This window comes from Eutrigla gurnardus (assembly GCF_963514095.1).
Source record: "Eutrigla gurnardus genome assembly, chromosome: 18".
Lineage (NCBI taxonomy): Eukaryota > Metazoa > Chordata > Actinopteri > Perciformes > Triglidae > Eutrigla > Eutrigla gurnardus.
In genome coordinates this window covers 6876121-6888335 of record NC_139929.1, presented here as the reverse complement: position 1 = coordinate 6888335, position 12215 = coordinate 6876121, and the positions used below count along the sequence as shown (strand labels likewise).

Sequence of the window (12215 nt, the reverse complement as noted above, 5' to 3'; positions counted from 1 at the left end):
AACTGGCCGTGGGCAAAACATCAAGTGGTGGATGATGGGTACGTAAAAAGGCAAAAAGGGGATGCATGTGTCGAGAAAGGGGTTCAACAGGGGCTAATTTCTGCCCCCCAGCCTCCCAAATGGGTTAGAGCCACTAACATTGTATCCCTCTCTTCCATTGCTCTCCACCGATATATTACAGCGAGCATCTGCCTGTTTAATAAAAGTGTTGCATCTCTCTGAGCAGCCAGTGTTTACAGCAGTAAAGAGCCTCCCATTAGCTATAAGGTAGAGCGCATTCAAAAAATCCTATTTACAGATCCAAACATATTTGTGTGAAAAATTGCAGACGGCCTTTTATGTTTCTTAGCAGGAGATGCAGCAATTTTATACATTCATTTATTCACTCATTTGCATCACGCCATTAGGCTACGCGAGCGTGTTTAGAAGGCAGGTCACAAATCATTTGCAGAAACGCGGGCAGGCTTTAATATTTTAGTGTTAATTAAATTCCTGTCATGTAATTCCAGGACGTCTGTATTACGGCGTGCTCTTTGTGTTCCCGTCCCGTAATGTTGCCGTCTTGTTTGCTTTTGTTTTACGCCGATGACACTTTTAACTACGTTACTTTGGGTTTCTTGTGCTTGGATTGTGCTGCTCCACCTGAAATAAATAAATAAATCTCAAAACTTCAAATGCGAGGAAAAGGTCCACCTTTGTGCGCGAGTCTGTCTGAAGATATTTCCTGTTCTTTTTCCGTCTTCCTCGCCTATAATAGGCTCACCTCCCGTGGCTTCACGCGAGCTCAAACGCGGCCTTGCATCTACATGTGTGCAAAGGTTGCAAGCGCACACGCTGCATTGCAAAGGTTGCAAGCGCACACGCTGCATTGTTTTATTAGAGAGTGAATTATAACGGCGTTGTTTTCTTGCAATGCCTCAGTAAGAGAATCTAATCTAGACTAAATTGTTTTCTCTTTCGTTTACTGCCTGTAGATTCAATTTAACAGTCTGCACATTTTTGTTAAACACAAGTGGCGACGCATTAATCCGTGAAGATCAATTCCATTAAAATACAGTCGATGCTCAAAAGATCTCACTCGCATCCGCGCCCTGAAGCTGCATAATAAAAGTGAACATTTTTTTGGGGGACGTGTACCACCCACGTCCTGCGTAACGCGACCCCCTGCGGGTACGACGACGCCCGGGTCGTCTTCTTTAAATGATCTCGTGATAAATGAGTCGTTTGGCTTTAATATAGCACGATGCATCGGAGACAATGTACCTAGAAGGGAGTATTCGGTCACAACTTCTGTCAGCCGCTGAGCTGAGAAAAAGAAATATCCATCCTCCCTCCAGTCATTGCCACGGGAAGAGGGATGGTAATTGCCAGCACTGTGTGACGCTAGATGAGGTAGCGATGGGTATGCTATGCTAACACAGCAGGCTATGAGTCATTGGGCCTAATGTGGCTGCTTCCTCATGCTCCTGTCAGATGTGCATTCAGATTCGGGCTCTCCGGGGGCCGGGTGATGGCTGCCGTCTATCTGCATCGTTCCATATCATGTCATGCAGCTCGCTAAAGTGAGAGGAAGCAGGGAGAGAGAAAAGGCCATTTCCTTCCTCTTACAGGTGCAGGACAAGCCTTTTCACTTGTGGATTCATACCTGTGTGCGGTCGCTTATGAGAAACAAATAACATCCTGCAAACTTTGCTTTTACGCAGCCCAAAGACACTTTTCTCGCAGGTCTTATCCGCCCAGTGATTTAAACTGTCAAACCAGACCTGACGGCTAAAAAGGAAACCCTTCAATAGAAAGGCTTTCTTCCAACCTCAAGGTTAACTTCCAGAAGTCACCGTACCTTCCGTTTCAACATCTATAATTTTCCTTTCGGAGTTCTCTTCACCCCTTTCAGGCCAGGCTTGGGCTTTTGCCGGCGGTTACAGTACGAATGGAGAATTACAGCACAGCTGTATTTACATTCCCATCACACCTGTGGTAAAATAAACACCAGTTCCCCTCAAAGAACCGACTACTTGGGGGTCAGGAAGGCTGAACTCGCTCCTCCTCCCAATTTTACTCCGTCGACTCTCTCACCGCTTCGCCTCCTCACTGTCTGTTGCCGGTTTCCCTGTCTCCATACTGTGTTTACTGCCTGCATTGCATATTCTCCGCTGTACTCCCCGTCTCGTTGTCTGAACGCTGTTTTTCTCCCACGGAAGAGGAGCGGGGCACTCGGGCGTTTGTTTCACAGCGCTACCGAGCTCGGCGCATTTGCATACAGTATTTACCAAAGAGTGGAAAAACACAGTCGAGGTGAGGAGCGGTGTGGAGCATATCAACAAGTGCGAGGCGTTCTGCAGCATCCTAATAATGAGCGGTGTAACTGTAGAGGTGAAGAAAGACTAAGGCTACAACACAAGTATAGAAATTAGGAAGCAGGCCATTATACCAAGCAAAATAATAGCCTGAAACTAACATAAAATAGAATAAAGCTGCACTTTTGACGCCCCATACTAGAATGAACTGTGACCAACTTACCATAATGGTGGATTTTGCATCAAAGGCCACGCGTTTGATCCTCTGAATGAAGCCATCACCTCCGTTCGCCTGCAGGGAGACAGATCGTTTAACAGAGACGCTGCTGTGTCTGGCCCATCCCCGAAACTTCTCAAACTCCTCACGCAGACTCGTCTAAACCCAAGCATCCCGTTACGTGCTCGGCATATCCCAGACGTTTAAAATATTGTTTAATTAACCGCCTCTCTGCACAGAATCATCAGATGTGCCAGACTCTGGTTTTTGTTCGCTGTCCAGCAGTTCTACGCCGTCTGAGCTCATTTGTTAGCAGCGGCAGCACCTGGGCGGCCAATGGGTGATGTGTCCCGACGCTAATTCATCAGGATGGCCAATTAGTGAGCTCTGACTGAGCGGGGCTCCCGTGAACGAGCCGACGGTGGGCATCGTGATGGTTTTTTTCGCGGAAGCAGCTGTTGAGCAGACTTGTGCTTACGCTGTGTGAGGACTGCATAAGTAGTTTTAGAAGTTTTAGCAGACTTTTCTTTTATAGCACGTTGTTGGATCTGTTCGTTCTTAAAGGATAGAGGACTGAGAATGTATGCGCCACAAGAGCAGCGAGAGAAATGTAAACTATTTAAGTCATGCCTTCCACATTCCCACCTCTGAAAAGATGATGAAAAGAACACCCTTGGAATCTAGGGCTAGCTATATTTACCCTTTTGCACCAGCTGCATCATCTTAGATATCATTAACACACATTATTCTGTGTATTTCTTGGTGAAGTACAAACAAACCTCGAGGCAAAGACACTGCAACTAACTGGACAGCAGAAACATGGAGGTTTCAGTTGCGGCTTATTTGGTGGGAGGTGCTTTGTTTTGCCAGGCGAAAAATAGCCCGGACCTTTCTTGGAAAATAAAAAGGACAGGACCTCTGGCTGTTTGGCTTATGGCTTTCATACATCTGGTGACTCCAGTGCAGACGAAAGCGATGACATGTCTTTTTCCAGATTAGTATGTACGCCACAATGCAGGCTCCTGTAGTAATCTGACTTACACAAGAATTATTGCTGATAATCCATTCAGGAAGGACAGCAATATGAAAACTAAACATGCAAAAGGAGATTGCAAAAAAATACCTCATCTGCTGTAAAAATTATACTCCGGGGAGGATTTAAAATACAAACGTGGTTGATTAATGAAGACTACTGGTGTATTACAATGGTACAACACAAGGGGAAGGGAGGGGAGCGAGCTACACTGAGCTGAATGTATAAACAGAAGGAGAAAAAAAAGGAGAGGAAGGAGGGAAGAGGAGAAGATTTGGACCTGTGCAGAACCATTCAAAACACCGTTGATGAATTGGACCAGCTGCTCCATGGTCTCAATCGGCTCGCTGGGCAGGAAGTACTGCTCGTTGGATGTGTTGAGGATGATAACGGAGGGCACCGTCACCTCGCTGGGAGGAAAAAAAACACAAACAGGAAATGCAGCTTTTAATCTTGCTCACCTCGGCGGCCTTGGTCTGCCGTTATCAAAGCGCATCATAAGATGGGAACAAATTGTGGTTTCTTAAAGAGCAAATTGTTATCCGGAGAATACAAACCCTGAGATAAACAAACCTTTTGTACTTGGAGCAACGTAACTTTTCCCATGGGCGTTATTTCAGAGGATTTTATAATTTGTTTTTGGTTTTTTTGTTGTTTTTTTTAAGAAAAAGCCGGCCCGGCTTCTTTTCTTTTTTTCCCCCAATTTCTTTTATCTTTTATGTATACAGCGAGCTTTATGGGTCGGTACCAGTCACAGTTAAAGAGACCTTTACAAATTACAGCTGGCAACCGAATCGCAGGGAGTCCAGAAGAAAGCACCTTCCACGCTGAGATATATACAAACCATACACAAAGCAGCCCAGTGCCACATGTCACAGAAACAGAAACGCTGCACGCGCTCCGGACCGCTTGTTCCAACAAATTGGCGAAGGAATTACAAACCTCCGTGAGATAACGCACAAGGTCACACAAACAACCAATCCCTCTTTCGCATGTCTCTCACAACACCAAAGCCTGGTTTAGATAAGGTATCCTGGAGCTTAGACCCACACATATGCGCACACACACACACGAACAGTCCATCAGGACGCTGCCACCTCACATCCCCGCAGTGTTACTCAACCCCCGCAACAAATTGTGCGCACACACGTATCCATCAATGTCCCGATCCCCCACCCAGCTGAGATCAGGACACACACACACACGCACACACGCACACACACACTTTGCAGCCCATCTGACATCCTGCGTACTCCAACAGATGGCACCCATTTAAAATAAATATGGATTAGCTTATTCACCTCTGTGAGTGGAGTCTACTGGGGGTTTACCGCCCATAATGAAGGGTCATACTGTACTCCATAGAATTAGAGTTGGCAGAAAACACACATTTAAGACATTTCCTCTTCCGCTGCCAAAAAACGGCTGCCACACTGTATAATTAGGGCTAATTATCTTTTCGATTATTATAGAGGAAGTTTATCCTTGTTTGTTTGGATTATTAAAAAAAAGGACCAATTTGACATTTTAGTAAATACACTTGCTTTCCTGCCTGCTGTTGGATGAAAAGAAATCGATGCCACACTCATCTGTGCGTTCACTATGGAGCTCATTGTTGTGTTAGCATACAGATCAGCCACTTAGCTTTAGCTCCACGTGTGTGGTATTGATCTCCTCATTTAATCATAAGCAAAAATCTCAGCAAAAACACTTGGAACTATTATTCAAAAAGATAAACAAGTAAAAATAGGTTTTAAAAATGCCATATAGGACCCTCAGGTAGCTCACTTGGTAGACGTGGCGCCCCACATAAGGCAGAGAATTTACAGCAGTCTGAGCCGCCGCCCTTTTACTGCATGTCATTCCCGTTCTTTTCCCTTTCCACTCTGTTAAATTAAAGCGAAAATGGCCCAAAAAATAATACCATTTAAATGTTTTTCTTAACTTACTTAGTGCGACTCTGGCTCATTATCAGCAGTTCATTAATTCCTCTTCCAAGTTTTCGTTTCACTCTCTGTTACAAGAGGCAATTCTCGAACTTTTTCTATTACGAGAGGATGTCATTTGAAAAAAAAAAATGCGATAATGACTATCAGTGTATCCAGGAAAAGTACATTTTGGAAATATGGGGACATAAAATCTGCATGAGGCACATTTTGATTAAAAAACAGAAAAATCGGAAAAACTAAATCAAGAAAGTGACTTGATTTGTGTGTGAGCGGAGACTTGCTATTATATATCACACGTCGTCACTGTGGAAAAACAGCACTATTCCCACCGTATATTTATTACAGGTTCCACAAATCAACTGGCTGGTTTGTGTGGTAATAACCCTTCCACTCATTCACCTCCTATGATTACAAGTCATCCCTTAACGCACACTTTTCCAGGCCTCTCACATCTTTAAGTCTTTCACGGCCCCGATGCGTTCCGTATAAGGGTCAGTGATAAACCTACGTTTTAACAGAGACAGCCTCGGGCTTAGAGTGCTCATGTTCCATGTGTGTGTATTCATGAGTGTTTATGTGCCTCTGGTGAATGCAGGGGCAGCCTTACGCCAGACAGACCGCTGCCAGAACACAGTAATCGCTGTGATGACAGAACGAGGGATAAAAAGCCATCAGATTTATTTCCATGGTTCTCCTAAGGGAGAGAATTAGTGGACAGTGACAGGCCAGGATTTCATTCCTCAAAGGAGGGCAATTAATCCCATGCTGCAGCGGCCAAAAACAGTCCTGAAAAACCCGGCGAATACATATTGTGTCTACTCATACAAAATTAGGAAGGCTAATCACCCCTTTTATCCTTAAATATAAACACTGCCTGTCTAATTTCAGCCGTGCACCGGGAGTCTGTTGTTCCAATGTTGTCGTGTTTCCAGTACGACTTCTACTGTACTCACCGACACACTCTCAATTACACGGGACATGGGAGACCATGTCTGCCATAATCTGCCTCGTACAAACAATAACGTGCTCAAATTAAAACAACATCCTGCAGCGGTCTCGTATGCACAGAGATTCTCACACAAACATCACACAAAGACGGACATAATTAGACGCTGTACGTTGGTAGAAATAAAACAGGCACCGCCAACTGGTATGGCCCTGCTGGCCCATAACAGCAGCGCGGCTCCGTCTAATTAAAAGTGTGGGGTGTCAGTTGCGGGGCCTCCGAGTCCGACGCACCAACCAAAGCTACTGCAGTGGGGCTCTTTGTATCATTAGTGCTGCTCTCTGACAAGCTATTAAAACACATGACTGCTATAGATTTAATCCATGCAAAGCCTTATCCTCATACATTTCCCACACTATCCTCGTACAAGCAGATTTGCAAGTGCGTGTGTGCCATTTGGTTCGCATGTGTGCGTGATGGTGATGGTTACAATTTCCGAGCGCACTAAAAAAAAAAAAAAGAAATGACAGTCTGTCTGTGTAATTGACTTCTCCACACGCGAGCATCCTTAATGGCAGAGGCTGACATTACAAGTCAGTCCAGGCCTGGATAAGTAGCTGACAGAAGGTGATATGATGTAGAGCAGAGAGGAGGGCTGACATGAGAAGGGAAGAGGTGGGCTGGATTTGAGACACTCACCCCATAATGAGGCTGTTAATGTAGTCGTTCCCGTCCATGTGGCCAAACTGGAAGTCCCTGGGGAGGCAAGATGGAAATCGGTGGCATGAGAAGGAGCATCGGAAAACAACGTACAAACACAGCAAAGTGGGAGGTTTATCCCGTCGTAAAAACTGGCACACTAACTTCACTGCACAAATATGACTACACATTGAATTGTTTTCGCTGTGGAATTTGTGTCGCTGCAGGAAAAAAATAAATAAATATCCCCAAAGCTCCATCCTGTGCCGTCTGTTTCTCTTCATCTTTTTCCATCACAGAAAAGACTCAGGTGATTTATCTAAACGATAAGGCAGGAGGAGGAATTCAATTTGTATCTCATTGTGCTGCACTATGTCTGAGCAGAGTGTATTGTGGGTAGATTGGAGATGGGGGGGGTTTGCAGCACAAGGCACAAGTCCAGGAAAGCCAGTGACTTCCCGCTGAATGACTGATTATGTGGACCTCTACATATATATTATATTCATACTGAATCATAGCTACATCTCGCACGCTTGTCCCCTGGGGGGCCACACAATACCGCCTGCGCTTATATCAATGACATGATTATGAAGAGACTATAATAAATCCAGCGCGTGCAATATAAAATCAGTCTGCGTTAGTGACAATCCTGCTGACAATAGTGGGGACAAACTGGGAATAAAGCTCATCAAAAAGTCGGTTTGGAACTTTTGAGTGAGTGTTGGATTCCTTTCAAATATATTTTTATCAATCCCTTATCTTTAATTTGGATATTGACGGGGCTGTTTCCCCGTGCGTGTCGTCTTCCTGCTCGACACCTCTTGGCCAGACTGCTGAGCAGACCGACCAAGAGGGGCGAGTAAACAGAGAAGCGTGTGAGAGGAGGAAAAAACAATTATTTCTTTCACATTTGTCCATAAAAGGCTGGAGATTTTGTCAGTTTATCCCTTCCCTCTGGAAATGCGAGTCTGTTATTCATGTGTTGTAACCCAAGGTGATATGTATTGATTGTTTCGGTCACGACATGCGGTTTATGAAGAGAAGAGTGTATTCCGAAGCCAGATTCCTACAGAATTAAGGCTCTCCGGGGAGTGGGTGTGAACGGCATTGTCCCCTTTGTGAAATTATAGAAGGTGGTTTATAATACGCAGGAACATTCTACAGCAAAATCAAGTCCCCTTTATCTCCCACAGACACATTTAAAAAAAAAACACAAGGTGCCATTGAGGACAGGAATTCATTATTAAACAACCAATGATCATAATAAATACCATAGTGGGTGTGGGGAGGAATATCACCCACATATGCACTCACATTTAAATCACAGATGACCACATACAATATTAAACATCACCAAACTTAAAGCAACTCTTGGTCATATTTTTATATGATTTAAGCATCCATCAAATATTCAGAAGGCTTAAAAAATGAGCTTGCTTTGCTGTTCGACTCTTTTAAAAAGGCACTAGATATGGGATCGGGAACATTTCGATGGCCTCTAAACATGGCGACAGCTGAGCCGGCGGCTCGCAGCTAACGGTGCTAAAGGCGGCAAAAGTGCTGACAGAACTGAGAGAGTTTACCTGAGGGGGGACTAGAGGGTTTCCACGACGACGTGGTCCTAAGAAGAAGTACAGAGCAGCAGCTGTAAGCTAGCCAGTAGGGCGCTCACGGCGCCACGGCAAAGAGAATGAAATGTTAAATACAGCTCCTTTAATACTACCACTTTTAAGATATTCTTATGTATTAATTGATTTATTTGGGCGTTTTACGTTGAGGGGAAACTGCAGAATCGAGTGATCCTTCTTTGGGTTCACATTTAATACATTTTTAACATAAAAAGATATTGATTAATGCAGGTTTAAGATGTCCTGAAATGTTCAAAAAAACGTTGCTCAACATCCAATTGCCTTACAGCAGTTAAAACCATCTGACAGCAACAGATTACGGGGACATTTACGGACAGAAAGTCAAAGCTTTCAGTCGGAACACGGTTTCTTATCTGGTCTCGTTGCACCAACCTTCTGTGCAGCGACTGGCACATTAAAGCAAAGACAATAATGACTGGTGCCGAATTTCAACCCAACACACACCCACTAAAAGACTAAAATCAGACTATCCCGCAAGTGCAATTTGCACAGTGTGCCTCAGCCCCCTACACACACACACACACACACACACACGAGTTCCCTCTCAGATCTGCATTCATTGTTCTGTCAAAATGCTACAAATGGTGGATGAGCTGAACACGCTATTTATAACTGCATCAAACGGCGTCGGCTCATCCCCGAGTCAGTCGTCACCTCTGATCTGCTGACTCCACGCGCTGTTGCCGCCGCCCACCACCGGGGGCGTCGCTCGAGCCCCGCGACATGGTAATTACAAGCACCGTTTAGGTGTGTCAGAACACTACAGGCTGCTCTGATCTCAGCGGGGATTCTCAAACTCAAGTCTTCAGAAAAAAAATTAAATAAATAACAGAAGAGTAGCGTGGCAGATCGTAGTCGAATTGATGAGAGGGAACTGTGTAATTCAATCACTCCAAATGGGAACGCCTGGGGAGGGGAAAACACTTTGATCATGGTCGGGTTTGAGATGCGCCTCTTCAATCAAAAGCAGAAATCTCTCGACGGAGCAACATGGTCAGTCGCAGGGCGCAGCGAGCAACTTAAGCACAACCCAATGATGAGCCGCTCGTCGCCATGGCGCCCACGCTGGGAGCGATCAGAGATAAGGGTCGTCTACAGGACGGTGACATTAGAGCCACTTCAAGTCAAGCATGTTTGCTTTTAACCTGCGTCCTCCAGCTGAAGGACAACCTGCCTACTGTACTCCTGAATCATGGCTGCACACACAACACCGCCGTCCCAGAAGCCCTACGTTACACAGTCGGCTGCCTGTGTTCTTGCATCATCTCGGTTTCCCATATTCTCATTTTTTCCATTACCTTTCTACCCTTTATAGTTCCCTTACAGCGAGAATAACTATAATACGCTTATGAAATTATACATTTCAAGTGCATTTCCTCTTTGTATTGAATGCCTTGTTTAATTAGTTCCTCTCCAGTAAAAAAAAGAACAGGTTGAACAAGGCGGCACAACACAAAGACCAGTTTCCAGTTGTTATTGCACAACTGGAGCGGGGAGAAAAATTATGCATAAGTACCAACCAAGCTGAGATTTTGACTGACAGCTGAAAAGAACACCTATATTTGGAAGCTGACATTTTGCATAATTACCTTTCTACTGAACCACAACGAAAACAGACGTGCCCTGACAAAGGCATAAACTTGCTTGCAAACAGACAGGCGGCGCTCCCCAGTGAGTGCACCATCCTCGAATAAATGTATAAATTGGATATTCATCTTTGACCTCATCGCGTAGCCGTGTCTTACCTGTTAAAATGTTCTCGGTATTCCTTCGCCACCCTCTGAATCAACGTCTTTAATCTAAAAGCAAATGAGAGGAGAGTGCCACATGAGTCAAAGTCTAACGGGGGGGGGTTTTTCTTCCTTTTTTTAGACCAATGCCTGTAATTTGGGAAGAGTCAAACAATAACATCAAGCCTTATCTTTATTTCAAAGCGGTGTGCACTTGAGCGCAACCATAGTGGTAACCGTGGAGAGTGTGTGTGTGTGTGTGTGTGTGTGGGAGTCATTTATACGGCGCCGTGCTTTTTAATTCCAGTGTTCTTTGTACCTGCCACTCTCCTCTGTGGGGTCCTTCTCATCGATGACTGCAATCGCTACCAATTTGCCTGAGGTAGTAGACAGGGATTACAAATCACAATCACACACACAAAAAAGAGGGCGAGAAGACAATGGCAGGCAGATAAGAGGCTCTGGAGGAGACGAATCACCTCTCAACCGCGGAAGAGAAAGGAAGAGGCACCGAGAGCGCTTTATTCATTCATCACTCAAACATTAAGCTAGCTTAAGCTTTCTACTTGGTTGAACAGGAAACAAGTGGTCACTTTATGGCGGAGGAGCTATTTCGGGGGCCATTCAAAACCCAAACCTACGACACGACAAATAGGTCTACTTAAAAAAAAAACTGTTACGCAACTCAAAAGGTCTGTCATTCAGACGGATATTGGTTTGAGGCCACAAACCCCTTTCGTTGTTCGGTTGAGAGTACCAGCCTGCCCCCTGGTGGTCAGGGATGGTGTCAATGTGTCAAGGTTGAAGGTTATGTAAAGGTAGTGGACAGTCATTTAAAGGAATTATATTTTAAATGAAGATTGTGGAAGAGGAAGTTAAGGCACAATAACCTTCATTTTTAAATGTATAAATGTGTTAGGGGGTCATCGCTTCTGTATTCGACATAACACTCCAAAAATAACATTGCATTTTTCTGTGGCGGGAAAAAAAAGGAATGCAGTGAACAATAATTTACTTTGTGTTATTTCTACACTACTTGTTCATGGGAATAACACCTGTGAGGATGTGCATAATCAATGCTTTGAAGTGCTGAACTAGGCGCACAGGATGTGATACTGATGTCGATGCAGCATTCATCGTGTAATGTCTGAAGAAAAATAGATTTTTTAGAATCCGATGGTGTTGCTAAACTACGCCAACTGTTGTCAACTGAAGGAGATCCTTTCACTTCCACTACTGGGGGCAAATAATCTAAATTTACAGTCATGAAATTACAAAAAAGGAAACTACTAACTAGCCCTCACGCCTCAACAAGCCCTCGGTTCAGCTTCTGTTGGACTGCAGGCAGACTGGATGCTGCGGTGACTCACCACCGCTTTCAAGGAACAAATGGTATAAGTGGACAGGTCCGGTCGGGACTAGCTAGAGACGTCTTTTACATAACGTCAACACTTTCACCTCTTCACATTCTACCGATGATGACAGTTCTGGAGAGATCTGACACATTGCACCTTTAAAAAGCACATGAAGAGGTAAAATACTGGATACACAGCTTTCTCTGTGCAGAGCATCAATTTACTGCCGCTTAAAACAGCTTTTCTATTTCATTCTTCAGCTCAAATTCCCTGTGATAGAGACAGCGTGTGCAGTAGAGCAACATGGTCTAAATCAAGAGGGGGGAGTGACAGACTCTCC

General features: G+C 44.5%; 1 protein-coding gene across 1 annotated transcript in view; it reads right to left on the bottom strand.

The window, feature by feature from the left end:
* The window catches only part of tmx3b (thioredoxin related transmembrane protein 3b), a 28030-nt gene that overhangs the window by 3569 nt on the left and 12246 nt on the right, over positions 1–12215 (bottom strand). Inside the window, exons 11-15 of the mRNA XM_084033502.1 lie at positions 10840–10897; positions 10536–10589; positions 7142–7198; positions 3828–3957; positions 2521–2589 (exon numbers count right to left, since the gene is read on the bottom strand). Of these exons, the coding sequence (XP_083889628.1) occupies positions 2521–2589; positions 3828–3957; positions 7142–7198; positions 10536–10589; positions 10840–10897 (368 nt within the window). The remainder of the gene's footprint in view (positions 1–2520; positions 2590–3827; positions 3958–7141; positions 7199–10535; positions 10590–10839; positions 10898–12215) is intronic.